At 42.4% G+C, this 27,578-nt stretch overlaps 4 protein-coding genes and 1 non-coding gene across 5 annotated transcripts; 3 read left to right on the forward strand and 2 right to left on the reverse strand.

The window, feature by feature from the left end:
• The first annotated feature begins 518 nt into the window (after nucleotides 1–518).
• On the forward strand, nucleotides 519–1,722 carry LOC105044505 (protein SODIUM POTASSIUM ROOT DEFECTIVE 3). Its single transcript, XM_010922435.4, has 3 exons — nucleotides 519–1,097; nucleotides 1,212–1,287; nucleotides 1,426–1,722. Exons 1-3 carry the CDS (start codon nucleotides 648–650, stop codon nucleotides 1,569–1,571), a joined length of 672 nt encoding a protein of 223 aa, XP_010920737.1. The 5' UTR covers nucleotides 519–647; the 3' UTR covers nucleotides 1,572–1,722.
• Nucleotides 1,723–5,017: 3,295 nt separating this feature from the next.
• On the forward strand, nucleotides 5,018–5,091 carry TRNAR-UCG (transfer RNA arginine (anticodon UCG)). Its single transcript has one exon. It is a non-coding gene; the product is annotated as a tRNA-Arg (tRNA).
• Nucleotides 5,092–6,258: 1,167 nt separating this feature from the next.
• Nucleotides 6,259–8,850, reverse strand: LOC105044506 (large ribosomal subunit protein uL29). The gene is made up of 3 exons (XM_010922436.4): nucleotides 8,700–8,850; nucleotides 8,312–8,604; nucleotides 6,259–6,540 (listed from the first exon to the last, which is right to left on the reverse strand). Exons 1-3 carry the CDS (start codon nucleotides 8,701–8,703, stop codon nucleotides 6,466–6,468), a joined length of 372 nt encoding a protein of 123 aa, XP_010920738.1. The 5' UTR covers nucleotides 8,704–8,850; the 3' UTR covers nucleotides 6,259–6,465.
• Nucleotides 8,851–9,914: 1,064 nt separating this feature from the next.
• On the reverse strand, nucleotides 9,915–14,759 carry LOC105044507 (probable pectate lyase 4). The gene is made up of 5 exons (XM_010922437.4): nucleotides 14,191–14,759; nucleotides 12,647–12,998; nucleotides 11,291–11,501; nucleotides 11,115–11,183; nucleotides 9,915–10,305 (listed from the first exon to the last, which is right to left on the reverse strand). The coding sequence occupies exons 1-5, from the start codon at nucleotides 14,522–14,524 to the stop codon at nucleotides 10,081–10,083; spliced, it is 1,191 nt and encodes a 396-aa protein (XP_010920739.1). The 5' UTR covers nucleotides 14,525–14,759; the 3' UTR covers nucleotides 9,915–10,080.
• A 7,459-nt stretch (nucleotides 14,760–22,218) lies between these two features.
• LOC105044508 (ankyrin repeat-containing protein ITN1) lies at nucleotides 22,219–27,578 on the forward strand. Its single transcript, XM_010922438.4, is given in 6 exon segments — nucleotides 22,219–22,381; nucleotides 22,468–23,145; nucleotides 24,752–25,161; nucleotides 26,452–26,509; nucleotides 26,512–27,273; nucleotides 27,276–27,578. Coding segments are annotated over 6 exon segments (1,947 nt in total). The 5' UTR covers nucleotides 22,219–22,371; the 3' UTR covers nucleotides 27,305–27,578.

Genomic DNA, 27,578 nt, shown 5'->3' on the forward strand with positions numbered 1-27,578 from the left:
TTAGCACGAAGTAGTAACAAAATCAGCAATGTGGCCGAATGGTATAAGCCGTATTGCGTCGGGCAACAATGATATTGGCATTCCCTTTACCTTTCTCAATTTGGGTTGGGGCCACCCTTTTTTAAAAAAAATATATAAAGGGAAGCAGAGCCACCTATTTTAATAGAATAAAATATTTATAGAGAAAAGTTTATAGGAAATTTATTGACAAATTGTCAATGAGGCAAAACAAAGATTACAAAGTAACTAACTGTATCAAAGCCATTTAGAGCAGAAGTAGGAAATAATAATCAAAGAATTTATAGTGAAAGAGATCAATAATTATGTCACGATACGTTCGCAACCTTCATAATTCTTCATTATTCTTCGCGGCCTTCCTCTTGCAAGGCAAGATAGAAGCCTCCACTTTTTTCTTTTCTAGTATAGGTCACTCTATACTCCACTGTTTGACATTTTAAAGCCTTCCTTACATTTTGGACTTATACGTCTTCCCATTATGGTTGCCTTATTCTCACCGAGCAATGTGGGAATCCCATTTCCCTTCTGTTTAAAAGCAGCAGATCCAAGCTAGCTCGCTTGTTAAGTCTACCACACTCCAGGTTGAGACCTGCCGCCTACCACCCAGAAAACAGACGCCAGTTAAAGATATGGCTCCTTCGCTCTTCAGAGAGATCAAAAGAGTGAGCTTCTCCTGCGCATCCCCTACTTCAGCAGCAGTACGTACGAGCATACATCGACGGTCCATTGATGTGCCTCCTGGTGGAAAAGTTGGTGATGATCAAACTCCTCATCTCCATCTGAGAGACTCCCAGAGAACAACAAAGTCTCAATCCTCCTCCAACACTAAATCTCATAGCCCAAAGAGTGGTAGGAAAAGCTCACAGAAGCTTGCTGATCTACTCAGCCCTGGAGACTCTTCTCGTTACCTACTCAACTCTTCTCGATATGTATTGAATGACTCTGCCTTCTTGGACATCTTTCCTGGTTCTGAACCTGTTTCTGCTCCGCTCCCGGCTGAGCCGTCGATGTTTCGATCTAAAACAAGAGATGAACTTGCTGTTTTAAGACCATCTTCTTCTACTAGATCACATGACCAGGTTCTTTTTAATTCAAATCTCTCTCTCTCTCTTTCACCCCTTGTTGTCTGTTTGAAGGTTTTATATATATTGATGTTTTCTACTATTCTTTTGGGATGGTCGATATCTTCTTAGGTTGTGGTTTTGAGAGTGTCACTGCATTGCAAGGGTTGTGAAGGGAAGGTGAGGAAGCACATCTCTAAGATGGAAGGTTAGTTTTGTAGTGCTATTACTTTTTTGCTTATGCCTTATGGCTTTGATTTGCAAATCAATTTTCACAACTTTTTTTTTAATTTTAAACATGGCTTAATTTTTCGAATTACCTCAACAATCTTATCTTTTTCTGCAGGAGTGACATCCTTCAGCATAGACCTGGCAACAAAGAAGGTGACGGTGGTTGGAGATGTCACTCCTCTGGGTGTGCTCAACAGCATCTCTAAAGTAAAGAATGCTCAGTTGTGGCCATCACCGCCGCGGTCCTCGGCATCCTTCTGATCAGGAATCACTCCACCTAGGCTCTTTAAATTTATCAAGCTGATGGCGAACATATATTAACTTTAGCCCTTATGTCGCCTTTTCTCTATTCAGTATTGGAGCTCATGTATGAAGTTTATCCTACGTTGTGCAATGCTGTTTCTTGGTTAATTAGTGCACTTCTTTTGGGCGTAGGCCGAATGTTAACTAACAACCTATGTGGAACCAATTTTTTGGGTTTTTTTTTTTTTTTTTGAGAATTCTTTTTGGTAGAATGAACAACTAATATGGAATTCGATCACCTATTTTTATTTTGCTCCCTATTTCCAGGATAGCATACGAGAGCAACTAGCCTCCAGGAGAACAATAAGGTAGCGGAATACCTTAGAGCATCGATGTAGAGGAATGTTCATTCTATGGCTCTGCTGTTCTTGCATTGCATCTCATACAGAACACCAAATTAAAAGCCTGTTTGGCATCACTCCCCGTTTCCAGTTTTTGATTTTTTTTTTTTTTTTAATTTATGAAAACATGAACATCGAGACTGGAAGTTCATTCGGTTATGGTTTTGATTTTTATTTTTTTTAAAATATTGTTCGAAATTTTCAAAAAAAAAAGTGCAAACTTTGAGGAGTGACTTTTACTTTTTCACTGTCCATAACCACTACAACCGTCTCCATCGTCACTGCTTCCATCAAACCTGCTGCCCGGCCACTCACCTTTACCACTCGTTAGCCAGCCACCATCACCATCACAACAAAGTGACTACCAAACAAGTTTTAGATATTGATTCTCAATAATAATAATAATAATAATAATAATTTTCATGAAAATTGAAAACTAGAAGCGATACCGAATGGACTCTAATTTGCTATCCTCTAGTAGAATATGGGAGAATCAAGACAGTATGAAGCCTTATATCCTATGTATATGAGATCCAAACACCCCAAGGTGGATACTAAATTAGAATTATCTAACAGTGGGATGATCGATAGAGTGGACCAGATTCATCCTATCGGTTCTCATTTATCAAACAAAGGAGGCAGTAGTTGCATGATTATTCTTCCACACCACCGACAAGCACTTATTGGATTTGCATAGCTATATACATAAATCTAGATGAAAGACATGTAACAGCAGCTACCAAGAGATCCAAGCGTCCCTAATAGCTGATTGGAGAACCTCTTAGAATGCTTTTTGAGGAGCCCCCTGCTGCTCGAAAGGAGGCAACCACCAATGGAAGCAGGCGTGGACCAGATTTTGGTTGCTTTTATCAGGCACGAGGTGCCCTCTCCATGCACTCCGGACTTGTGCTCCCTCACAACCCAACATTACTTGCCATAGGTGAGGTTTTACCAATGAGTGCTTCATGATGAGACCTACAAGCTTAATAAGAACATAGTCAAATGCTCAACGATCGTTAACAAAATGATCGATATATAGGATTAGAAAATTTATGACATTTGCTTATGATAAAAGCTAGCTAATCGAAGAACAAAAAATTAATGATTCGTTGGATTCCAAACAAATATCCAAAGGAAATTCCCACCTATACAGCAAATTGATAAGAGCTCACAGTTCTCTTAAATTTCCTGACTATGCTTACAAGTGTTAAATGTCACAAAGTATATAACATTAGCTTTCTCCCTCTTCGAAAAATAGGCGTGGTCCCCCCCGACCACCAGTCCAAGCAGCTGAGAGCAAATGTTTGAATGAGGTGTAGAAATAGTTTGAGACCGTATCTTTTCTTTTTTTTTCCTTCTGTTTGCTGAGTTGTCTAGACAAAAAAAATGTCTTTGTACATCCTTTGAGAGAAGTTGGACCAAAGTTGTTTCTTTTTTTTTTTTTTTGATAGAAAGTTGGACCAAAGTGACATACAAATTTATGGAGATCCGAAATGATGACAAAACCAACAAGGCGTCAGAGAAAGGAGAGGTTAGGAAAACCTTTTCCTAAGAGACAAAGCAACAAAAAGACATACAAGAGAGACAGACATCAGACAAAATACAGGGTCCCTACAGGTAAAATTTAGCAGCAGAAGTAAACAATACCATTGGACCAGCCCAAGATATCTAGGAGGAAACTGTTCTAGGCTAAAGAGACGAGTGACCCCTCAAAGTGAACTGCCTCCAAGAGGCATGCACCTTCTCCCTTGTGTCCTGTGCTCCCAGGTCGACAGAAATTCTCTGACCTGAACAACAGTGCCATTGCTTTTCTTAATGGTGTGGGAGGCCGTCTCTATTCTGTATGCACTGACTCTTAAATTCTATCACCATGGTTTGCCCTCCACCATCAAAGTATCTTTCCAAGAAAAAAGAAAGAGACAGAAAAGAGAAGAAAAGGAAATACTGAAAGAGAGAGAGAGAATGTCTGGTGACAAATCAATCAATCCATCACTCTTTGAAACTATGAAGAACAACTCAAATTTCTAATGCAACCTTCACTTAATATATTAATCTTCATAAAGCACTACCGATCCAAATTCTTTTCCGAAGGTACATGCGCAGAGGGCCTAGCTGGGGGGCACGGGATTAAACAGAACCTATGTAAGAACGACTGGTCTTTAAGGATGCTATCCTCATTTCTTTTTAAATGTTCGGTGGCATTTCACTGTAACTTGCAACCCAGTAGTTCGATGCAAAGGCGATACAATTGGCCCCACTGCCTGATTAACGAATTTTATCCTAAGAAACATAGGATGTTGAGTGGTTGTAGCTACCTACGTCCACCACCAAACTGAAGAGACCCAGGATCGGTAACCGAAGACACAACTATTACGTTGAATGCAGCCAACTATTTCTGGTTATGACCATTATTGTTGCAACCTACCAGTAGCACATGATGTATTTGCATTCAGTGCAAATCCACATGTGATCTGTATATCTGAAATGGTGTGATTTGATCCAGAAGAAGAAGTAACATAGTTGAATGGAGACATATATACTACGTGATGTACTTTATAATGTATGTGACCGCGTTTCATTAATAGTTTAATTGCTGGAATTTGGCATGTGATGCCCGATTACTATGTGCATGATGGACACCAGCGTCACTACTTGTGAGTCATTAATTGGATGTCAGCTTGTTTGAGATGACATGCATGCATCGATGCATAATATGTAGCTACGTACGTGTTGTTGTTGAGAGCTATAAGATTAGTTGTTTTTGCTTGGAAAAAACAACTTAATTAGAGATGTATATGGCTGAAAATAACAGCGTAGAAATGCAAGAGTCCACCGCTAGCTGACGTTGGTCCGCTCAAAAGATTTGAGTTCTCATAGTGTCTTCAACGCGAATAGGTGAGATACGCCGACGGCGAGGATGAAGAGGTAGGAGAAGGCGGTTCGGGGGGAGGAAGGCGAGCGGCTCTGCGGACCTGATTGCTGGAGTAGGATGGTTGCGGCTGAGGGAGCTGCTGAATAGGAAATTTTCTGATTAGTAAAGTTCTGGGAAAAGGCTTAATGTGTGACCGCATAGCGCAGTGGATTAGCGCGTCTGACTTCGGATCAGAAGGTCGTGGGTTCGACTCCCACTGTGGTCGTCATTTTTATATATTTTAAATTATTCTTTTTAATCTTTAGTTATTCATTCTTTTAACTTAATTTTATTGTTCTTTTACTTTCATTTTTATTGATTTTCTAAAAATATATTTTAAATATATATTAATGTTACTTTTTTTCTTTTCTTCAAGTTTTCTATTTTAGAACCGTGAGGTCAACTCACAACACCATTCCTAAACAAAATGTATTTTAGTTTTATTTATTTCACTATTTTTAATTTTTCATTTTCAAAAGTTTCTATCTTCTGCTTTAGCTTTCCATTGTCAAAGAAATTGAAAATTTTCTTTTCCTGAGTTTTTATTTTCACCAGAAATCATAAACTAAAAATAAATAATTATCATTTTATTTTTTTATTTCCGTATCTTTTAGTTTTCCGTTTTCAAAAAACGTACTTTTATTTTTATCTTCTTTTTTTTTGTGTGTGTGTGTTTTTACTTGCAAAAAAACTAACAAAAAAATGTGCTTCTGTCTTTGAGTTTTCAATTTTCCACAGAAATTGTAATCAAAAATAAAAACATTTATTCCGTCGAAGCTATACCGATTTGCATCTCACTGGAATCTAAGACGACATGACCTTCAACAATCTAACCATTGATGGCTCCATCAGCCCAATTATTTTAACTTCAACTAGCCTGCACTTAAAAACTCATGTTGATTGTTACCCAAAAAAACTCATTTTGATGAATTTTTTGCATTGAATCCACGCTGCAACATGGCAGCAGGCCTTCAGGTCCCATTACCTTCTCCGGTACACGCATAGATTGATTCTTTAAGGATAGGAATCAGTGATGCTAGCAGTATCCCATAGTACAAACATAAACACCAAAGACCACCTTAATGGAAGTTCAAAACCATTCATTAGACAAACCAACTTACATCGAACCGGACGCAACTTGTTGGTGGGCGCCGGTGCAACACCACCACTGAGGACACAGATACGTCAAAAACATGCATATCTGTCAAAACATGCATCAAAATGGAAGCAATCCGGTAGTTCAGTAATATCAGAACTAGGCGGAGTAAGAAGAAAAAAGTTCGCATCAGCAGTTAAGCACTCCACCCTAAACATGAAGCAAAAGCTAATCCAGCCGAATTGGCATCAGCTATACTGTCCAAGCTGTTTTGCTACTGTAACAGACTGAGTAATATACCACCAAGTAAATGGTGCAAGAAGTAATAATATAATGTCTAAACTGCTTTGCAAAGCGTTTAAGAGTCCAAAAAAAAAAAAAAAAATCCATGCTATTGCATTGGATAAGACATGGACACACCATTCAGCAAGCCTAACATCATCATTAAAAACATAGAAAGCATCATAAGAACAACAAAAAAGCAGTCCGGTCCATATTCCTACTCTATGCCTTGATTGCATACTTTCTCATTGGAAAATACATCTCCTTCTTCTTTTGTCGTTCTGTCTTCAATGATGCCTGTTCATCAAAAATTACGAGTCAACAATTTCCAAACTTCTCAGCTGAAAAAATAATGGGCAAGTTTAAAAAGGTCATCGTATGTGAATTACACACAAAACTAAATTTGAATTATGTTAAAAACACGGCAGTTGATAGTAAATCCGAGAACCAAACCTCCAAAGAGCATTCACTAAATCCGAGAACCAAACCTCCAAAGAGCATTCACTAAAGAACATCATGGGTATACATTCAATTACTAGACTTTATTAATCATGATGTAGGCAGGTTTAATTAGCTTTCAATCCTAGCAACACAAATGTCACTGTATGCATATTTAGCAGAAATCAACATTATAGATGCAAATACACTGTGAAATTCAGCTCAAAGATAAAAGCTCTGCCAAAACTCTCCACAGGATTTCGTATGAAAAACATGCTTCAGTTCTTCAGCAATACCCATCTATCTATTAACATATTCAGGGGGAATTATTAGAAATGAAATGGTCAATTATATATAGTGTGCACATATCAAACTATGCATCTGATTACCTTACTTACAAATGTGATACTAGCTGCTAAAGCCAAGAAGCATGGAGTAGTTCCTTTCAAAATTTTCCACTTGATGTCAAATGAGATCAGAAATGGCACTTGTTCCAGTTTGAAGATTTGGAAAATTCATGATCATGCAGGCTAAGTTAAATAAATTCACCAATATGCCTCTTAATTGTTTATGCTCATGCCCGACCAAATATTAGGTGATAAAGCTAATAGCCTAGTCACATGAGACGTTAATAAAAAATGAAAAAAAAAATCCTACTCATGGCAGAAGTTTGTTATGACAGAATTTGAAACGAACATGATGCTGATAGACTGCAAACATGCTGTTTATCCACTTTTCTTAGCAAGTCAAATAACAGTTGTCAAGTACTGCTAACAAGAACAAGTTTTTTCCAGCAGTTGATCATGATACATTAAGAAACTAACAAACATAGCAAGACATGCTTCAAAGTTCATACTCACACTATACAGTATGGAACCTGACATTACCGTATGTAAACCTTGGAAAAGGTCAAACCATGAGGAAGACGCCCATGCCCAACATGGTAGAAGGAAACAATAACCATACAATTATAGAGAAGAATAATGCATTGTTCTAGAACTTGCAGCCCAATATTTTCCAACTATGTTACCAGGCCAAACCCGCCACCTCATTTGCCAAAGCCAAATGGTTGCTCTTTCTTTCCCTCCAGGATCAGTGTTTTCCGCAAATTGTAAATGTTGGCCCTATATTAACAGGACACCCTCCTTGTCCTTGAGAATGCCCTACACTAAGAGGCTACCCTCTTTTTCCTTTGAGAGTTGATGCCTTGATGGCTAAGATATCAATTTTAGAGAAGTATCCTAAAGGGGCTTGAAATGGAAAGACTAAAATTAGATAGATGATATCATGCCTCTTCTTCCAATTCTTCAAGTTGAAACTTTAACAAATTCTAAGATTTCTTGGTGATGTTGCAAGCAACTATTGCTTGTAAGCAGCCTTAATAGAGATGAGAAACAGCGAACAAATGACAATGACTTAAAGAGTCCTTACATGAAGACGCGCAAAAGATCTATTAATTTGGTTCTACAGATAAGATAAGATAAGAATTTAGATGCTAACAGACTTTACTACCTGTAGTAAACAGCGAATCTTCCGTATTTCCTAATCTAAGAAAGGGAAGACAAATATATGCAAATATTGGGCTAAAAGAAGGGGAGGCAAAGAAGTGGGGGAAGAAGAGGAGGAGGACCTGGTGCTTGGTGAGGCGGCGGCGGATGGCGCGGGTCTTCTTGGGGCGGAGGTCGAGGGGGATGTACTTCTTGTTCTTGTAGGCCTCCCTGAGCGCAGCCTTCTGCTTCTGCGAGATGACGGTGAGCACCCGAGCGATGGACAGCCGGACCACCTTGATCTTCGACAGCTTGTTGGGGGCGCCGCCGGTGACCTTCGCCACCCGGAGAAGCGACAGCTCCGCCTTCAGGTCCTTCAGCTGGCTCAGCAGCTCTGTCTTCGACTTCCCCCGTAACTCGTGCACCTTGATCCGAGCTGCCACCACAATACAATACGATTAATTAAACAAAACGAATGCCCAAGACGACGGAACGTATTAAAAATCGAGATCGACATCGGCGGATTCTGACCCATTCTCTTCTCCCTCGCCCTCTCCGCCTCCGCAGCTTCGTCAGAGAGATAAAAGAGAAACCCAAAGCACTCCTCTTCTTATAATAAAACCCTAGCGCCACTGGGGAACCCTAAGTGGCTATTTTGGTGGGCTTGGGCTCTAGTGGGCTTTGAGATTGGAACGAGGTCACGATACAATTAAATATTTTAATTGTATCGTGTGACGCATGCTGGACTTTGACAGCAGTGCTTAAGAGATGATGTCTTACAGATGCACCATGCTGGACTTTGCGATCCGTGCTCAAGAGATGATGTCTTACAGATGCATCCAGAGAGATCGTGCATTCTCACGCCTCTAAAATGAACATAGCACGACGAGATCGGAGGTAAGCGAGTTCATCTCGAGTCAGCTACAGGTTCCAGAACCAGTCGCATCCGCCTCTAGTGGTTGCCTCTCTTCGAAGTCGACGCCTCGGCTGGTCATCCATCACCGCAGACGCTTCAAATGTTGAAGGGTTTATTACCAAATAAAAAATGCTTAAGGGTAGTCGGACAAGGGTTCTCAAAAACATGGAAAGTTTCTTTAGATCACACCGTGCTTGTCGTTCTCGCACAAGTCCGCGAACTACTTGCAATCTATAAATGGTGGTTAAAAGGTAAGTAGAGATAATTTTCTCTTCAATATTGTTTAAGAAGATCTTTGATTCAGCTTTGCCTCTGTCATTCCCAACCAAAGAGCCATTCCCTTTATTTTTATTTTTATTTTTTTGTTGCACATTCCCATTATTTTAACAGCTGGGAGTTGGACGCTATAACTAGATAAAGTTTTTTTTATTTTATTTTATTTTTGGGTGTTCGGACATATACTAAACATGTTCATCGCGTTAATCAGGGATTCATTGATTGAGGATGGTAGTGTCAAGTCGAGGCATTGCAAATAGGCTCACTCACTCACCTAAGAAAAACGGATAGATCAATCTGGGGTATCTGGCCTGCCACAGGCTGTCACGACCGCATGGTAGAGGGTGAGGCACTGCAATGCTCAATATCTTAAGAACGGACTAGGATATAACAGATGCCTAGCGGACAGGATGCCATAAAGATATAGGTGTTATGAGGTGAAATCCACAAGTGAAAAAAATTAAACGAAACAGTAGTTTAAGGAGATACAGGAATTCGAAAGATAACAGATTTAACAAAGGTCAAAGGCTGAGTTAGCAAAGATCACAAACTAATTTGGGCAAGGCAGAAGTAATGTTAACATTCAAGATTCCATAAATATATAAACACAAGCTAAATGGATACCCGCTACAAAACCAAAAGACTTCCATGTGCATATGATAAACACATGGACTTGTATATCTATGATACGTGTTTTAGATGCAGGTACCTCCCACGGTACTAACACCCTGTTGGCCTTGGCATGGCCTGCCATCCTGCACACAACTGGAGAACCTCCTTCAGAGCCGGTGATGCAGGTTCCATTGTCCAAGCTGGGTAATGTTCATGGGCCCTGAAAACACATTCCACACCAGCATCTTGTAATAAACAAGGCTGGGCACCATTCAGGAATAGGTCACCTTCAGACCTTATCCATCCAGATGACACCTCTTCTCTATCTCCTGCCTGCATCAACAAGAAACAGAATCGATATTTGGAATCCCAATTTCATGACTTTTATGGTACTAGAATTCTTATAAACTTTTTCTTTTTCTTGTGATTTATAATAGGCAGATCCCGACTGGTTCATATGTCTGACAAAGCTAAAAATATAACTGGGAAAATTCACACGTTAGCACAATATGCAAGCATCTCAAATTACAGTGATCCATGCATCGTCATACAGTATGCTACAGGTGTTTTTCAAATGATTCGCTGATGATGGACAAATGAATGCATGCCAAGCTCCATAAATGCCGTTAAAGAGATGCAATCCTGACAGCTTTCTGCGAACAATCGGAGCATGCGTTGCATCTGTTAGGTAAATAAATTCGAATGATAAATTCCGAATTTAATAATCTCTTCCTCTTAACCCAGTCATTATAGGGAAGACAAAAACACTTCCTTTATAAATATTTATATACGGAATCAGATAAGCAACCCAAGATATCCCACCTACTCATTCAGCTAAACATATTACTTGTCTGAACATCAGGAACAGATATTGCAGAGCATGGCTAGTCATTGATCTCATCCTTAAAGTTCTATAAGAACTCTAACCCATGGGAATCGTAAGAATAGACAAAATGTGCATGCGACCTTAGAGTTAAAAGTTAGATCCTTGGTACTGAGGTTTTATTAAAAGTACGCATACATATTTATTGTAGTGAACCGCTTCTGGCTTCAAGTTAACATCATCCCTCCTGGGCCCATCTAACTCACCACAAACAAATTTAAATAAAAATGTTCTAACTCTATTTAAACAGAAAATATACCTTCTCAGGCATGTACTTAAAAACCACCTTCTTCTGTCCTGCTTCATATATATTGCATTGAGAGACAATCTGGAACAGAAATACAAGCAAAGACAATATATCAGATCTTTGGACGAAAATCAGAACTTCAGAAATTTGTCTAAACAATAAACTTCAAATTTCAGACTCAGAAGGACCTGTGCTTCGACACTGGCACAAACAGCATATATGCCCCAATTTCTTGTATAGTTGTTGTAAAGGTGAACTTTGCCAAATCTAACTCGAGGATGCCGCTGTCTTGTCCCATCAAAAAAACAATGATGAATTGTCACCCGTATACATCTATCAGTTATGTGGCTGCTATCTGCTCCAATAAGCATTGTCTTATCATGCCTTGAGAAGTGGCATCTGCTTGAAGAATAATATACAGATCATGAATGCATGAATTAAGTTAGACGGAAGAAATACCTTATCACAAATATTAACTGTATCCAACATGATCTTTGAATGCTTGTGCAAATAATATAAGGGGGTGTTTGGTTGGAGAGAGTGGGGGTCTGAAATCAGAATCGGAATGGGTGACTCTCATTTTAAACCGTTTGGTTGGGAGGAGTCCGATTCCGATTCCGATTCCAGGATGGAATGAGAATGGCTCAATCTATATAGAACTCAATCCCTACTCTCCTCTATGGATTCAAATTTTCATTCCAATTTCGATTCCGGTTACGAACCAAACGCTTTGGAGGATTTGGCCATTCCGATTCCGATTCCAAGCCATTCCGATTCTTATTCCCATTCCGATTTCGGTTATGAACCAAACACCCCCTAAAAGAGTAGCTAGGATAAAAAAAAAGTAACGGGCAAAATATGTTTCATTCAGAGTAACATCTTATTAACAGTAGGTAACCACATCTCTCTGTCTTCTCAAGAGTAGTCATGTGGAGTCCCTTTGTCACCAAATCTACTTTATTTTCCATATAAATAACATGCACAGAAATTCCTGTTTCTAAGAAGTTTTGTAATGTTACGCTTCCAATTGATGCACCTATCCTTTTTGTTGCAGTTGTCGTCCCTACAATCTCATATTGTGAATAATCTATAAAATCAAGCATGATAACGATCCAAATATAAAGAATCTTTATCAAGGTTAAGAACAGCTCAGCATGATATTTCTTCTGCATGCCTTGTTTAGGAGAAATATACTTTGAGTAATAAATACAAGCAAGGCAGATTCCTCTCACCCATCTCATCCAGAACCACCATATTTTAGAAAAAGATGGGTACAAAATGGCACCAAGGTTAGCCTATTCAATAAGTGTGAAGATCACTTTATCCAAGTAATGATGACTAAAGTTGATTTGTGATGCCCATGATATTACGGATACAAAAATATAAAAATTTATACCAAAAGAATGCACAGGGATGAGATCAAGGTAGAGTTATCATATAAGTTAATAGTGAACTAATCTATGCAAGTTGAGCTACAGAGGTAAATAACATAATATACAGGTTAGTGCAGAGTCCTGCAGTAAACTCTGATTGCATCTCCTTACCTTGAAACTGTAATATCAGTACTTTCACGGGTGATATCAATTAGTCCATCATCATAATCACGCAGACTGCAACGGTCTATCCAGATATGTTTTGATTTGGGCTTTATCTGAATACCATCAACATCATGTCCTCGACCACCTTCAAACTCCAGATTGCATATTATCACATGTTCGCACTCTTTCAGCTGTAAGCCTTTGCCTTCTAACTTAACCCTCTGTCCTCGACCATCAATTGTCTTATAGGATGATACCCTCAAGTACGACGAAAGGTGGATGGTTCCTGACACTTCAAAAACAATCCACAGGGGTTCTTTTCTACGGCATGCATCACGAAGCGAACCATATCCATCATCTATACAAATAGAAATAGAGGGCATTCAGCATGGGATGATAAACAACGCACAACCAACCAGAAGAAAACAAATATGTATAAAAGATAAGCCATGGGTGCTGTATCTATGGAAGAAAACAACATTATGTTATAACTAAAATGCATGTATGCATACAGTTTAGTGTAATCGAGCAATCCAGAGGTTATAACAGCTTTTGCCTTTTTTTTTTTTTTTTTCAACTGATGCAATGTCTATCTACCATGAGGTTCACTTCCCAGTAGTAAGAAGGTACACTGATTGATAAATTTTGAGGCACAAAAACTTTCCAAGCACAAGTTAAAAAGAATTTCAGCACTAGCCCCAGTATCAAAAGCATGAGCAAGGTCATAAGACTCAGGAATTTATCAATTAATTACAAGACTAAAAACAGGATAAGATGGTTCTAGATGTGAGCATACAGATGACCACTTGTCATGATCTGGTAAATACTCGAGTAGATTTAAGAGGTCAAGTCCCAGCTAATAATCATCAACAGAATTAAGGCAACTAAAAACTTAACACAACCTGTTGTTACAAACAAATCCAAGCCACAAACCACACTGATAAAATTACAATTTTTAAGTGAAATTTGTATCTCAAAAGTCCCGAAGCATGGGGATTTATAATCTTGTTCTCCAAAGGACCCTAAGGTCAGGTTATCTGCCATGATCGGTAACAAAGACCCATAATAAATGAGACTACTTTGCGCCACATTCTGGGAAGGCTTGCAAACAATAAGTCTCTCGTTGGAAACACTCTCTGGAGGATAGATAAAGTTTTAGGAGGGCCAAACAGATATTATATTAATCAACGAAAAGAGCATTTTAAAAAGGTATCTTGGCGCCGAAGAAAAGAATCACCATAAAGTCTCAAGCCTCAAGGCTTCTCCCAGCGCTCAAGGTTATGCTCAATTCGATCATGGAAAACGTTGTGATTTCGAATGATGGTGTCCAAATATGGAAGCAATATTCTTCTACGATTTTATTTTTTGCAAATCCAGGATTTTCTTGTGAAAATGTTCCCGAGCTAATGTCAACAAATCAAACCACAATAAAAACTTAATCTAGAGTCAAATTGGAATAGAGAATAAAAGAAGAGACACAAAAGGCCACACTAATAACATTAGAGATCCGGGAGTCCTAACCCTAGCCCTAGCTATAGAAGAAGCCATACCGGCCAAGGACGTGACGTGAAAGACGGATCCGTTGAGGCCTCCGATGGCATGGCGGCCGAAGCCCTCGGCCTGCCCGGCGAGGGCTCGCAGGCTCCCGTCGACGTGGGCGTACGGCAGAGCCGCCATCGTCTCCCCCTTCGCCGAGATCCCGCCGCCGCTGCCGTCGTTGGAGGGAACCGCCACTGGGTCTGGAGCTGGGGGTAGGGAAGGAGGGGGACGAGGTGAAGGGAAATTTGGCGGCGGGAGATTCGTAACGTGTCCAACTACCGGGGAAGAAGCGGGAGAGCCATGACGACGATGTTCGCGACGTCCCGAGGAGCACAGGCCTCCCATTCGACGAAAAAACCAAGCGCCGGCCAAGTCGGACCGCAAGAGATCCGGGGATGGATGTAGCGGCGGAAACTCGGAGGGATCTTAGCTGGGGCTTGGGTAGCCCGAACCTGTGGCCCGCCCGAAACTTGGGATTTAGTTGGGTCAACCACAACACGCCGCTGCTTGGGACGAGAACTCCGAGTACATCAATGGGTTTCTCAGGGTCCGCTCCGGTGACGATGGGAACGTTACTTTAAATTAATTTAAATTGAATATCTCACGGAATAACGAGTGCGATTAACCTCTAGAAAGGCTCAGGCTTTGCTGGTATGGTGGGACCCATCAAGTCATGAACACGTTCCCTAAATAGTACACCTATATTTTGTCTAAATAAAATTATTCTGCAAGTGACTTTTTTTTTATTTTTATTTTTTTTTTAGGGGGGTGGTGGGGGGGTGGTATGATACTCTGCAAGTGACTTTGGTGCCATGATGCCGATCAAAAATCATACGGGACGGAGACCATGTCACCGTAGAAGAATGTACGAGACGGATTTTTTTATTTTATCAAATTCTTTTAATATCTATATCCCAAAAATTAGGTACTTTATTTATTAATAAAATTATTAGTCAGATGATTGAAAAGAAAAAAAAAAGTTGCATGTGATATTTTATTTCTTTTTTATTTTAAAAATATATTTTTATCAATTTAAATAATATAATCAAATGATATACACCAAGTAATTAATCATTTAGCAAATTAATATACACTTCTAACTAAATTAATATATAATTTTTATAATATAATATTTATGATACAGTATGCAGTTAGATAATATACATGCACCAAATTACTCATCTAACAATTTAATACATTCTAACCAAATTATTATATAATTTTCAAATAGTATGTTCATCAATGTACATTAAATAAATGATACACGCTCATCGACTTCCTGATGCATATTATAAGATTTTTAGATGTATATCCAATGATGATTTAATATGCAATTCTAAATAAATCGATCTATAATTTTTAAAATATAATCTTTTTTTATATTTATTATATGATCAATTAATATACATCAAGCAACTTAAATCACATGATAAGCTAATACAAATATCCTGATTAATCAGTACTTAATTTTCAGAACATATTGTTCATCAATTTTTTAGCTTTATCTAATATAAAAAATTACATACATCTTATTGCTCAAATTTCATGAACACCGGATACAATGAACAAATGGAGAAGTTTGATAAGGAAGAAATAAGATGCTGTGTGTAATTTCTCCTTTAGCCATGAGACTAATAACTCATTAGTAAGAGAAATCTCTGAATTTTAGATTTTTATTTTAAGGTGGATGCTAAGAAAAAATATGGCAAAATAGGAACACTATCATGTGCTTCAGAGAAGCCCACCGCATGTGATTTTTGTTCCATGAGGCCAATATAGGATGCATGAAGCATCCTGAAAAAAAGAGCACTAGTTCTTTCATTCCGTCGATGTGCTAACCCCTAGAACAGTTTAGTAGAGGCAAAAATCGGAACTAATTGCCGCAATATAGGACACAAGCATGCAAACTCGAAAGCAATCAGAAGTGACCTTAATGGAAACACACGATCAAGATTTTTCACTTAAGGTAGTGTTGCGGCCAATCCCCTCATCGTCTGGTCGTCGGAAACAAACGCCTGCAAAAAAAAATCCACACTGACCGGAGGCGGCTCCGGCGGGGACCCTCCGACGGTCAAGTCAGAGAGGAGACTAGGCAACAGTAAAAAAGAGACAAGGAGCTCAACGAGAGAGGGATAGAGAGAGAGAGAGCAAGCCCAAGAGTTTCGAAGGGACCTCTAGCACTGTTGCCTTCCCCGATATATATAGTGGAGCATGGTATGGCGCCGTCATTAATGGCGCGGACAATTGAAGAATTGTCAACTCACTGAGGACTGTCAGAGTCGTCGTAAGGGTGTCAAATCGCCGTGGGACTGTCAAATCGCTAGGGTTGCCCCATGCCTTAGGTGGGATAATGCCCCTAGGCGGCAGTGCCGCATGCCGTTGTCAGAACTGACAGTTTCTGGCAGTCGTAGGGCGTTTGGGAGGGCTGGCCGATCATACGTCGGTACTCGGCTGTCGGGACATCGGGTGATAATCCGACGGCACCATCGACTGGTCTGGTGTCTTGCTTAAGTCGGATGTCGGCTGCCACCTCCGACAGTGAGTCGGTAATATAGGTCCGGCCGCTCGGTCGGTCGGGAACAGCATGGGTCGGTTCGGCCGACACACCTTCGGTTTATCCGACACACCTTCGGTCGGATATTGTCGGCAGCCGTCTGTCGGGGTCGTCCGTCGGGGTCGGTCGGGGTCATCCGTTGGAGTCGTCCGTCAGAGTCGTCCGTCGGGATCGGTCCGTCAGAGTCGTTCGTCGATCGTCCGTCGGTATATCCCAACAGTTGCCCCCTACTCCTGAGTCCGATGTCGTGTTGGCTCGCATGAACACGTGGGCGACGGCTTCGGACGAAAGGAGTGGTTTTTCATCTCGTCTTGCCCCGACTCTGGCGATCACATCAACGAACGATCCAATATCGGTCGTCCCGACTGTAGGTCGAGCATGCACGTCAGGTCGGAGGTCGGCTAACCTCCGAACGTTGCTCGTCGACATGATCATTCCGCAGAATCTGATAGTCGAGTAGCGTCCGACGTATTCGGATAGGATAACGATGGCAAGTCGAATATCCATTGTCCGGCCCTTGGTCGGACGTATGCGTCGGGATGTATGATAAACGGTAGCAAACCGAATATCCTTCGACCGATCGTGACTAGTTCGCGAATGCGACTGCGGTCGTCTTGGCTTTTTGCCCTTCTTAGTCGAAGCTAAGTCGGCAAGTTAGCCAGCCGCATTAGTCGAAGCCCTTTGCCTTCAGAGGTGGGGGCCGTCCTAGATATTTCGCCCCTTCGATTTCTGTCGTAGAATCCGATATGTCCTCGATGATCGAGATGTAGATTGAGCCGTTGGTTCGATGATTCGACGATCAGGCCGACGACGGAGTCGTAGATTCGGCGATCGGCAATCGAGCCATGTTGGTCGGGGCCTTTTGCCTTCAGAGGCCGAGGCCGTCGGTTCGACGATCGGTGATCGAGCTGTTGATTCGGCGATTGGTGATCGAGCCATGTTGGTCGGGGCCTTTTACCTTCAGAGGCCGAGGCCGTCGGTTCGGCGATCGATGATCGAGCCGTTGATTCGGTGATCGGTGATCGAGCTATGTTGGTCGGGGCCTTTTACCTTCAAAGGCCGAGGCCGTCGGTTCGGCGATCGATGATCGAGCCGTTGATTCGGCGATCGGTGATCGAGCCATGTTGGTCGGGGCCTTTTGCCTTCAGAGATCAAGGCCGTCGGTTTTGGCGATCGGTGATCGAGCTGTTGATTCGGCGATCGATGATCGAGTCATGTTGGTCGGGGCCTTTTGCCTTCAGAGGCCGAGGCCGTTGGATTCGACGATCGATGATCGAGCCGTTGATTCGGCGATCGATGATCGAGTCATGTTGGTCGGGGCCTTTTGCCTTCAGAGATCGAGGTCGTCGGATTCGACGATCGGTGATCGAGCCGTTGATTCGACGATCGATGATCGAGTCATGTTGGTCGGGGCCTTTTGCCTTCAGAGGTCAAGGCCGTCGGTTTCGACGATCAGTGATCGAGCCGTTGATTCGGTGATCGATGATCGAGTCATGTTGGTTGGGGTCTTTTGCCTTCAGAGGCCGAGGCCGTCGGTTTCGGCAATCGGTGATCGAGCCGTTGATTCGGCGATCGATGATCGAGTCATGTTGGTTGGGGCCTTTTGCCTTCAGAGGCCGAGGCCGTCGGTTTCGACGATCGGTGATCGAGCCGTTGATTCGGCGATCGATGATCGAGTCATGTTGGTCGGGGCCTTTTGCCTTCAGAGGCTGAGGCCGTCGGTTTCGGCGATCGGTGATCGAGCCGTTGATTCGACGATCGATGATCGATTCATGTTGGTTGGGGCCTTTTGCCTTCAGAGGCCGAGGCCATCGATTTCGGCGATCGATGATCGAGCTGTTGATTCGGCGATCGATGATCCGAGTCATGTTGGTCGGGGCCTTTTGCCTTCAGAGGCCGAGGTCGTCGTAGATTCTCCGCTCCTTCGATCTCTATCAGGATTTGCACACGAGGAGCGGGGAGAGGGGTGTAGGAGTCATACCTGCGATGCGTCGGTCTCGGACTCCATCGTCGGGGCAAGACCCGTCTATCGGTGGAGGGCCTGCTGGGTTCAGCATGGGCCCGACCTTTCTTCCATTTTTCCTTTCGGCCCTGCCTTAAGTCACGCGCCGATCGGAAGCTCCTTCGTCCGCGCGCATGTACTTGTACGCGCGCTCCAGCAGTTCGGCATATGTCCGGAGAAGGGTCTTGTCCAAGGAGTATGTGAAACGGGACCTCCTTAGCCCCCTCTTCATGGCCGAGATAGCCATGTCTTCGTTGAGGTCCCGAACCTCGAGTGTGGCCGCGTTGAACCACGCCATGAAGTATCGGAGCGTCTCATTTTCCCCTTGTTTAAGAGAGAAAAGGCTGTCCGATGTTCGGGGCGGCTTTCGGCTGGTGCTAAAGTGGGCCACGAAGGAGTGCTCAAGCTGCCCGAAAGAGTGGATACTTCCCGATCGAAGACTGGAGTACCATGTCCTAGCAGCTTTGCGTAGCGTGGCAGGGAAGCCGATGCAAAGGAGGGCGTCGGTAGCCCCCTGAATCGTCATGAGAGCTTTGTAGCTCTCCAGATGGTTGATCGGGTCGGTGGAGCCGTCGTAGGGCTCCACGTGCGGCATCTTGAACCGACTTGGGATCGGTTCGTCGAGAATGAGTCGGGAGAGAGGTTGGGCGGTCTGGAAGTCGACATCGTTTGAAGACTTCTGTCCGTCCATCTGCAACTGTGTAAGCCGACGGTCGATTTCCTCGAACCTACGCTCGTAGTCGTCCGTCCGTCGGTGTTGGGAGACCCCAGGAGTGGAGTCTCCTGAAGATTCCGAGAGGGAGGCGGACGGCGTCCGCGGTCGCTTCTCCTTCCTTGCTCGTTCCAGCTGGGAGGGAGAAAGCTGTTGGGACCTGTGGGCCTCGCGCCGCGGCCGCCCCCCTCTCTACGGGAGCGCTGCGGCAGGTGCTCCTGCGGAGGCGACGGGGATCGATGCGGGCGTCGGCGGCTGCTCCTGGAGGGCATCGGACGTGCCGCCGGTTGCCCGACCGGTGATGGCGGCAGCCGTACCGGCTGTTGTTGGAGGCTTTTGACCGCATCCGTCAGCACGGTCATCTGCCGCACGATCGCCGCGATTTGCGCCTCCGTGGTCACCGCGGGGTGTGGAGAACTGGGTTCCGCCGCGGAGGGTGGAGGAGAGGCCTCTTCCCGGCGGGAAGAGTGCCTCGCCGACTCGGTAACCCTTAATCGCTAAGCCCTTGTCTTTGTCATCTCAAATTCTGTGGGGATAGTGTACCGTAAGGTCCTGTCCCCCTACCTGGCGTGCCAATCTGTTGCGGCCAATCCCCTCGTCGTCTGGTCGCCGGGAACGAGCGCCTGCAAAAGAAAGTCCACGCTGATCGGAGGCGGCTCCGGTGGAGACCCTCCGACGGTCAAGTCAGAGAGGAGACTAGGCAACAGTAAAAAGGAGACAAGGAGCTCAACGAGAGAGGGATAGAGAGAGAGGGAGCAAGTCCAAGAGTTTCGAAGGGACCTCTAGCACTGTTGCCTTCCCCGATATATATAGTGGAGCATGGTATGGCGCCGTCATTAATGGCGCGGACAATTGAAGAATTGTCAACTCACTGAGGACTGTCAGAGTCGCCGTAAGGATGTCAAATCGTCGTGGGGCTGTCAAATCGCTAGGGTTGCCCCATGTCTTAGGTGGGATAATGCCCCTAGGCGGCAGTGCCGCATGCCGTTGTCAGGACTGACAGTTTCTGGTAGTCGTACGGCGTTTGGGAGGGTTGGCCGATCATACGTCGGTACTCGGCTGTCGGGACATCGGGTGATGATCCGGCGGCACCATCGGCTGGTCTGGTGTCTTGCTTAAGTCGGACGTCGGCTGCTACCCCCGACAGTGAGTCAGTAATATGGATCCAGCCGCTCGGTCGGTCGGAAACAGCATGGGTCGGTTCGGCCGACACACCTTCGGTTTATCCGACACACCTTCGGTCGGATATTGTCGGCAGCCGTCTGTCGGAGTCGTCTGTCGGGGTTGTCCGTCGGTCGTCGGTCGGGGTCGTCCGTCGGGGTCGTCCGTCGGAGTCGTCCGTCGGGGGTCGGTCGGGATCGTCCGTTGGAGTCATCCGTCGGGATCGATCCGTCGGAGTCGTTCGTCGATCGTCCGTCGGTATATCCCAATAGGTAGTCTAAGGACAAACAAGCTAAGTTGAAGACTCTACAAATTCAGAGCAATTCTTTGTACATCATATGTACAGTGATTGGATCACATCCGGATGGTGGGGCGAGAGGGACTCCATGTGCATCAATCACTGTGCATAATGCAATAAAAATTTTACTACAAATTTAATAGGAGAGCTTCAGAAATCACCAAAGCCTACGTATTACATGATCTTCTATCCATGTATGACATGTTGATCAAGTACAAGAAACACAAAATAATGATCATTATTTAACATACCCACATTTACATGGCTTAAATCATATATTTATAGAAATCATATTTTTATAGTAAATAGAATAATAAATTTTTACTTGATAGCATTAACTTGGAAAATAATATGATTATTTATTTATTCATTTTTGACTGTTATTTTCCATGCCGCATAACGATATTTGGTTTATTCTCAAATAATCCTTGAAGTTTGAGGTGGGCAATGATGGCAATCGAACTTTACAAAAATAATAAAATAATAAAGATTATGAATGTAAAACTGATGGGACACAGGCTCACCCATCTTGGTCAAAACATACTTTGATAGAGGCGATCGAATGATAAAACGATGTGCTATTGATTGAAATGCATGCTCAGCATCCAAATTAGCGCAACGAAAAATTCAGTGTCTTTGTAATATAAAATCTCGGTATAACGCTATAAAGGATAAATCATGGTGGTATAGAGGAGGAACACCATCATTTTTATATTAATTATAAATTAAAAAAATAATTTATATAAAAAAATCATCCATCACATATAAAATATTTATTAAAAAATAAAATTATAAATTTTATAAATCTGAATGGATAATATCATAGGAGTCATGGTTTTTTTTACAATAGTGACGCATCAAATAAACTAAAAAATATAGGTATTGCTTTAGAATGATAAATTTGTCACTTAATCAATTAAAAAATTGAAGATAGGGTAAAATAGGTATGAATCCGAGCAATATAAATGAAAATATGTAATGTTCTTCTCCATCCATTTAAAAAAAAAAAATTGCAGGTTACCGGTCTCCTGCGGTTCCAAAAAAAAAGACCTCAATCGAGCGTGTAAAATTGTGTCCAAGAATCCGGATGCATGGACCCAAAACCAAGACCCGACCATTTCCAGACCAATGCCAAACTAGGTTCCATCTGGGTTCCAACGAAGTCCAGTGGAGTGGACTCCAGGTCAAGTCGCACCCGTACCTGACACGATCCACGGGCAGCCACCCATTGCAAGTAGCTTGTCGTCTTATGCGAATTTTCCACAAGAGAAAATAGAAACTAGGCAAAAGCAAAAGATTTTTCTTTCTTTTTTTTGTGCGCTTTCCTCCTCCGTCCCCGTCTTCCCTTCAGTCTATCTTGTGCGCTTCGACCATGTCCTCCTTTCTCTCCAACACCCATTGCGTCGAAGCCCTAGCGTGGGCGATCTGCATCTAGGGTTTCATCCGATCGCGGAGTAGGACGGCGATGGAGAAGGGTAGCCCCTCTCTCCACTCTTTCCATGTCTAAATTTCCGATTTTTCGATCCAATTTTGATTTTTTTTTGCTTTGATTTCGATGGAGGAGGAGAGAGGGATCCGGAGATCGGACCGACGAACTCCAGCCCAGGCCTGAGCCCCAGCTCGCCGCTCCAGTCGCCGTCGCCCCGGGCGGCGTACTCCCCGCCTTTGGTCTTCTCCAGCTCCGCCAAGCAGATGGAGCCGGGCTCTCCGTCGGCATCCCCGATGCGCCGGGAGGCGTCCGCCAGCGGGCGGGTGCTGGTGCTCTCCAACTCCGGGAAGCGGATGGACCAGGGGTCGCCGTCGTCGCCCGCTACCCCGGTTCTCGTGCTCTCCAATTCTGGGAACCGGTTTGACCAGGCGTCGCCGTCTCTGGTGCTCTCGAACTCGGGGAAAAAGAAGTATGTGAAGCAGGTGACCGGGCGCCACAACGACACCGAGCTCCACTTGGCAGCACAGCGAGGGGATCTGGCGGCCGTGAGGCAGATCCTCGGCCAGATCGATGCCCTGATGACGGGGACGGCCGTCGGGGCGGAATTTGATGCGGAGGTGGCGGAGATTCGGTCGGCGGTGGTAAATGATGTCAACGACGTGGACGAGACTGCTTTATTTATAGCTGCGGAGAAGGGGTTTCTTGGTGTGGTCGTCGAGTTGCTTAAGTACACTAACCGGGAGAGTCTTGTGAGGAAGAACAGGTCAGGTTATGATGCTCTTCATATCGCTGTGAGAGAAGGGCACCTAGGTGAGTGGAGCTTAGAGTGTTTGATTTCATTTCTTATTTGTTATGCTGGTCTGACCCTATGGTTTATAAGTTTCTCAAGTCACAATGAATCACAACTATAAGGAGATACTTCAGAACTGCAATACCAAGTTGAGATTTTTGCTATACAACTTATGTTTCATCCCGGATATCTGACCTCAGGGGGTAAAAAAACTGAAATTGAGCAGGATTTGAGAGTGATTAGAAACACCAGAAAGATGTTAATCCATCTCTTAATTGGTAAAATTTGGAAATTGAGTGTCTACCTGCATCTGTTTGTACTTGTTTATAAAATGTTATCCATCCCTCTCTCTCCACTAGGTTTGGAGCTTGGATGTGCTCGATCTATCATATGAATAGGAAACTTAACTTGCATGCTTTTTTACCTTTCCATCGCAAATGAATTTAGTGTCACTTGCTTGGTCGTAAAATCTAAGAATAGGTTCATGCTGAAATTGAATTTTGAATTTTGGTTTAGAAGTTGAAAGATACGAGAGTTTTGTACTTCTGTCAGTGAAAGTTGCAGGCAACCACTAATTACTTGTACCAACAATTTTTTGTCAAGAATTTTTATAATCTATTTGATTTATGATGTTGTGACAATCTATACCTTGATGCAGTCATCCTAGTGTGTGTCTGTTGATGATATTCATGAGAATAAAAGACATCTAGTGGTTTATATGTAAGTGGCAGGTGGTACGTATGTCTTATCAATGGTCCAAACTTCTCAGTTTGCAATAACGTTATCTGCATTTCCCCATCGTCTACTCTGCAGTGATATAACTTGATTGTCGGCTTCATTTTACTTTATTTTATTTTATTTTTCATTGGGATTTAGGCATTCAAATGACAATAGTTTTCTCTTTGTCATCCTTTTGGCATGCTTTAATAATTGTTTTCTTCTACCACCAAAAAAAAATTGTTTTCTTCTCTCTCTCTCTTGCTGATGATTCTTTCTGGATCAGGTTTGCAAATTTTGTTGTTATCAAATTTTTGCTTTTGTTTTTAGCTGATCTTCTAGGTCAACATTAAGTTACACCTAGCTCAGACCAAGTAACCTTTCCATTTCTCTCCTCCATGAATGATTTCACTTTATTTATTATTGGTCCTACGGGTTCTGAAATTCTTCATTGTTGCTGTCAGATTGTTAGAAGTTGGGAAGCTCTGTGCCCTTTTACAATGGATCAAAAACTCTTATGTTTCTCAGATTCTTTAGTTTAATCCTGTGCTTCCGGCTCTGTTGACCAAATATTATGCTGAATGTGTTAGCTGACATGTCTTCACCTCTAAACCTGGATGTTATCCACTTGAAGATTATATTTATTTGTTAGCTGTTGCCATTGATGGCGTAGGCATAAATGCATAAATTAAATGCGTGTACAAATCCATGCTTTTGGTGATATTCTAAATTTAGAAAAAAATTAAATGCTCTGCTTATTTGTAATTGTTGAATTGTTGTTTAAGCAGCCTCCCTTCCCTCTTCTCTCCTCTATTTTTCGTTGTTTAAGGTTCACCCTCCATCCCCTTCTCTCCCCTCTATTTCTTCTTCTTTTGCATAGCATATCTATTACTAACTAGATATTTGCAGCTATTGTCCAGGTACTTTTGGACCATGACCCAACCCTTTGCAGAACATTTGGCCCTTCAAATGCAACTCCCCTTATATCTGCAGCAATAAGAGGGCATACTGAAATAGTGAATCTGTTGCTAGCACATGATGCTAGCTTAGTTGAGCTGCCAAAAAACAATGGGAAAAATGCTCTGCACTTTGCTGCCCGACAAGGGCATGTTGAAATTGCAAAAGTATTGCTAGAAAAGGATCCACAGCTTGCCCGAAGGACTGATAAGAAAGGGCAAACTGCTTTGCACATGGCAGTGAAGGGAACAAGTACCGCAGTTGTCAAAGCCCTTTTAGATGCTGATCCAGCTATAGTGATGCTACCAGATAGAGCTGGGAACACAGCATTGCATGTTGCTACAAGAAAGAAGAGGGCAGAGGTACTGCTTTATGGTGCTTTTGTTGTCTTGTTACTCTAACTTTAAATGCATATTCCGAGATTAGCTGCGTTCAAGTTTCCTACATGTTGATGTTCAGACATTAACACCGTCTCTATATTTTCCTTGTCTACATTTTGCTTTAAGCATTGACACCTGTAAAATAGGCTGGAACTGGAGACTTCGAAGTATGTTTTAAACTTTTCCTTCTTATCAGTTATTTTGCAAACTAGTGAAGATACTTAATTTGAAGCATTGGATAACACTCTGTTGTCAAATTAGTTGGCAATGATTGGTGAATTGGATGATAGAGTAGTTTTCTTTTGACAGCATTTCTCCCTTTTCTTTCCCCATTTTTCATAAATTTAAGATCTTTTAATCAAATTAGTCAAGAGTTTTCCTGTTTTTATATTCACTAATTTCTATAAAGTATTTCAGTTCCTTCCTATGTACACTAGTTGTATAACTAAGAATAAACTGGACCAAGCACATCCTGATGAATATCTCTTCGCCCACTCATACCATTTTATTTGGTGACAGTTTATAATCTATCTTGTATAATCTGCTTCCAGGCATCATGATTAGAACTACCAAATATATCATCTCATTTCGAGTTTGCATTCGTTTATAGATCAAGTTGTTTTAACATGGTGGAAGTAGATTCAGAATGGATCACCCATCTTATAATAATAATGGAAAAGAATTCAAGGGTCAAGAAATTTAGTTTTTTTTTTTTTTTTTAAATAATCCGCTTCATAATCTTTTGGAAGGCCTATAAATATGATCAATATGAGCGAGGTACTTTGGTTCTCATCTGCTTTATTCTCTATCACTGTTTGCTTTTATTTGTCACTATTGGGGGGAAAAAAATGTGCATATGTTTCTGCAATTTACTTGGTCATGGAACAGCAAACACTTACCATCTTGAAATTCTGCTATGATGTTCATGTGTTGGATTGGAATTTTGCAGTTGGTTACCTTGAAATTATGTGAAAGTCAGTGCATAATCCTGAATTTTTTCCAACCCTGTCAGCATAAAATTTGCTGGAAAAATGCAATTCTTTAAGAAATTCTCTCTAAATATGTTCACTTGTGAAATTTTACCCTCTTGGTTATGCATTTATTTGGTTTTTAAACATTTTGTAATTTAATCTACCGTAAAATAATAATAGCAATCACCTAAGAATATAGGTGCACCACTATCTTGCATGATGAGATTAATAGTTTCGGCAATAAGGAATTTGCATTTCTTGTTTGGCTGCTAAATCTAGATTCATACCTCTATTCTTGCAGATAGTTGATGTTCTGTTACTTCTCCCTGACACCCATGTAAATGCACTGACGAGAGACCACAAACAGCTTTTGACATAGCTGAAGGCCTACCTCTCTCTGAAGAGTCTGCTGAAATCAAGGAATGCTTATCTCGCTGTGGTGCCGTCAGGGCAAATGATTTAAATCAGCCTCGAGATGAACTGCGGAAGACTGTAACTGAGATCAAGAAAGATGTTCACACACAGCTGGAGCAGACCAGAAAAACCAACAAGAACGTCCATGGGATTGCCAAGGAGCTCAGGAAACTCCATAGGGCAGGCATTAACAATGCGACGAACTCCGTGACAGTGGTTGCTGTGCTCTTTGCCACGGTGGCATTTGCTGCCATCTTTACGGTGCCTGGTGGAACTGAGAATGGAGTGCCTGGTGGAACTGACAATGGAGTGGCAGTAGCAGTCCCTGATCTATCATTCAAAATATTTTTCATTTTCAATGGTATTGCCCTTTTTACATCCTTGGCTGTGGTGGTGGTGCAGATAACGCTTGTTAGGGGGGAAACAAAAGCAGAGAGACGGGTCGTGGGCGTGATCAACAAGTTGATGTGGCTGGCCTCTGTGTGCACTACTGTTGCATTCATCGCCTCCTCATACATTGTGGTGGGTAAGCATTTGCAGTGGGCGGCTATCCTGGTTACACTAATTGGTGGGGTGATAATGGCTGGAGTTCTGGGGACCATGACTTACTATGTAGTGAAGTCAAAGGTCGCCCGTACTATCAGGAAGAGAGAGAAATCAGCAAGGAGGAGTGGCTCAAACTCATGGCATCATAATTCTGATATTTCTGATCTGAGGTTGATCGAATTTATGCTATTTGAAGGGAAGGTTTGTGACTCAAATCTCCTTGGCTGATTCCTTCTCCGTCCGAGAATGGATACCTAGTGAGGCCTGCCATTTTACAATTATAGATGCTATATGTTTCTGAAGGTCCTCCAGATGTGTATATTAGACAACCAGTGGGTAGCCATCGTTTTTGTCAGAGAAGTCATGAAATTTATTGTATCTATATACATTAACATGATGCCCATCACAACTATAAAGACAGCTACTGTTATCAGGCTTTAGAATTAAGTTGATGGGTGTTTATATGAA

This window comes from Elaeis guineensis, chromosome 5 (genome assembly GCF_000442705.2).
Source record: "Elaeis guineensis isolate ETL-2024a chromosome 5, EG11, whole genome shotgun sequence".
In the NCBI taxonomy this organism is placed as follows: Eukaryota; Viridiplantae; Streptophyta; class Magnoliopsida; order Arecales; family Arecaceae; genus Elaeis; species Elaeis guineensis.

Coding starts and splice junctions, on each gene's coding strand:
- LOC105044507 (XM_010922437.4), bottom strand. CDS start 14,524: ATGGGAGGCCTGTGCTCCTCGGGACGTCGCGAACATCGTCGTCATGGC. Junction 12,999..14,190: donor TCACGTCACGTCCTTGGCCG/GTATGGCTTCTT, acceptor CTATTTGTATAG/ATGATGGATATGGTTCGCTT. Junction 11,502..12,646: donor ACTGATATTACAGTTTCAAG/GTAAGGAGATGC, acceptor TTCTTCAAGCAG/ATGCCACTTCTCAAGGCATG.
- LOC105044505 (XM_010922435.4), top strand. CDS start 648: ATGGCTCCTTCGCTCTTCAGAGAGATCAAAAGAGTGAGCTTCTCCTGC. Junction 1,098..1,211: donor CTACTAGATCACATGACCAG/GTTCTTTTTAAT, acceptor ATATCTTCTTAG/GTTGTGGTTTTGAGAGTGTC. Junction 1,288..1,425: donor GCACATCTCTAAGATGGAAG/GTTAGTTTTGTA, acceptor CTTTTTCTGCAG/GAGTGACATCCTTCAGCATA.
- LOC105044506 (XM_010922436.4), bottom strand. Junction 6,541..8,311: donor GCCGCCTCACCAAGCACCAG/GTCCTCCTCCTC, acceptor TTTGATGAACAG/GCATCATTGAAGACAGAACG.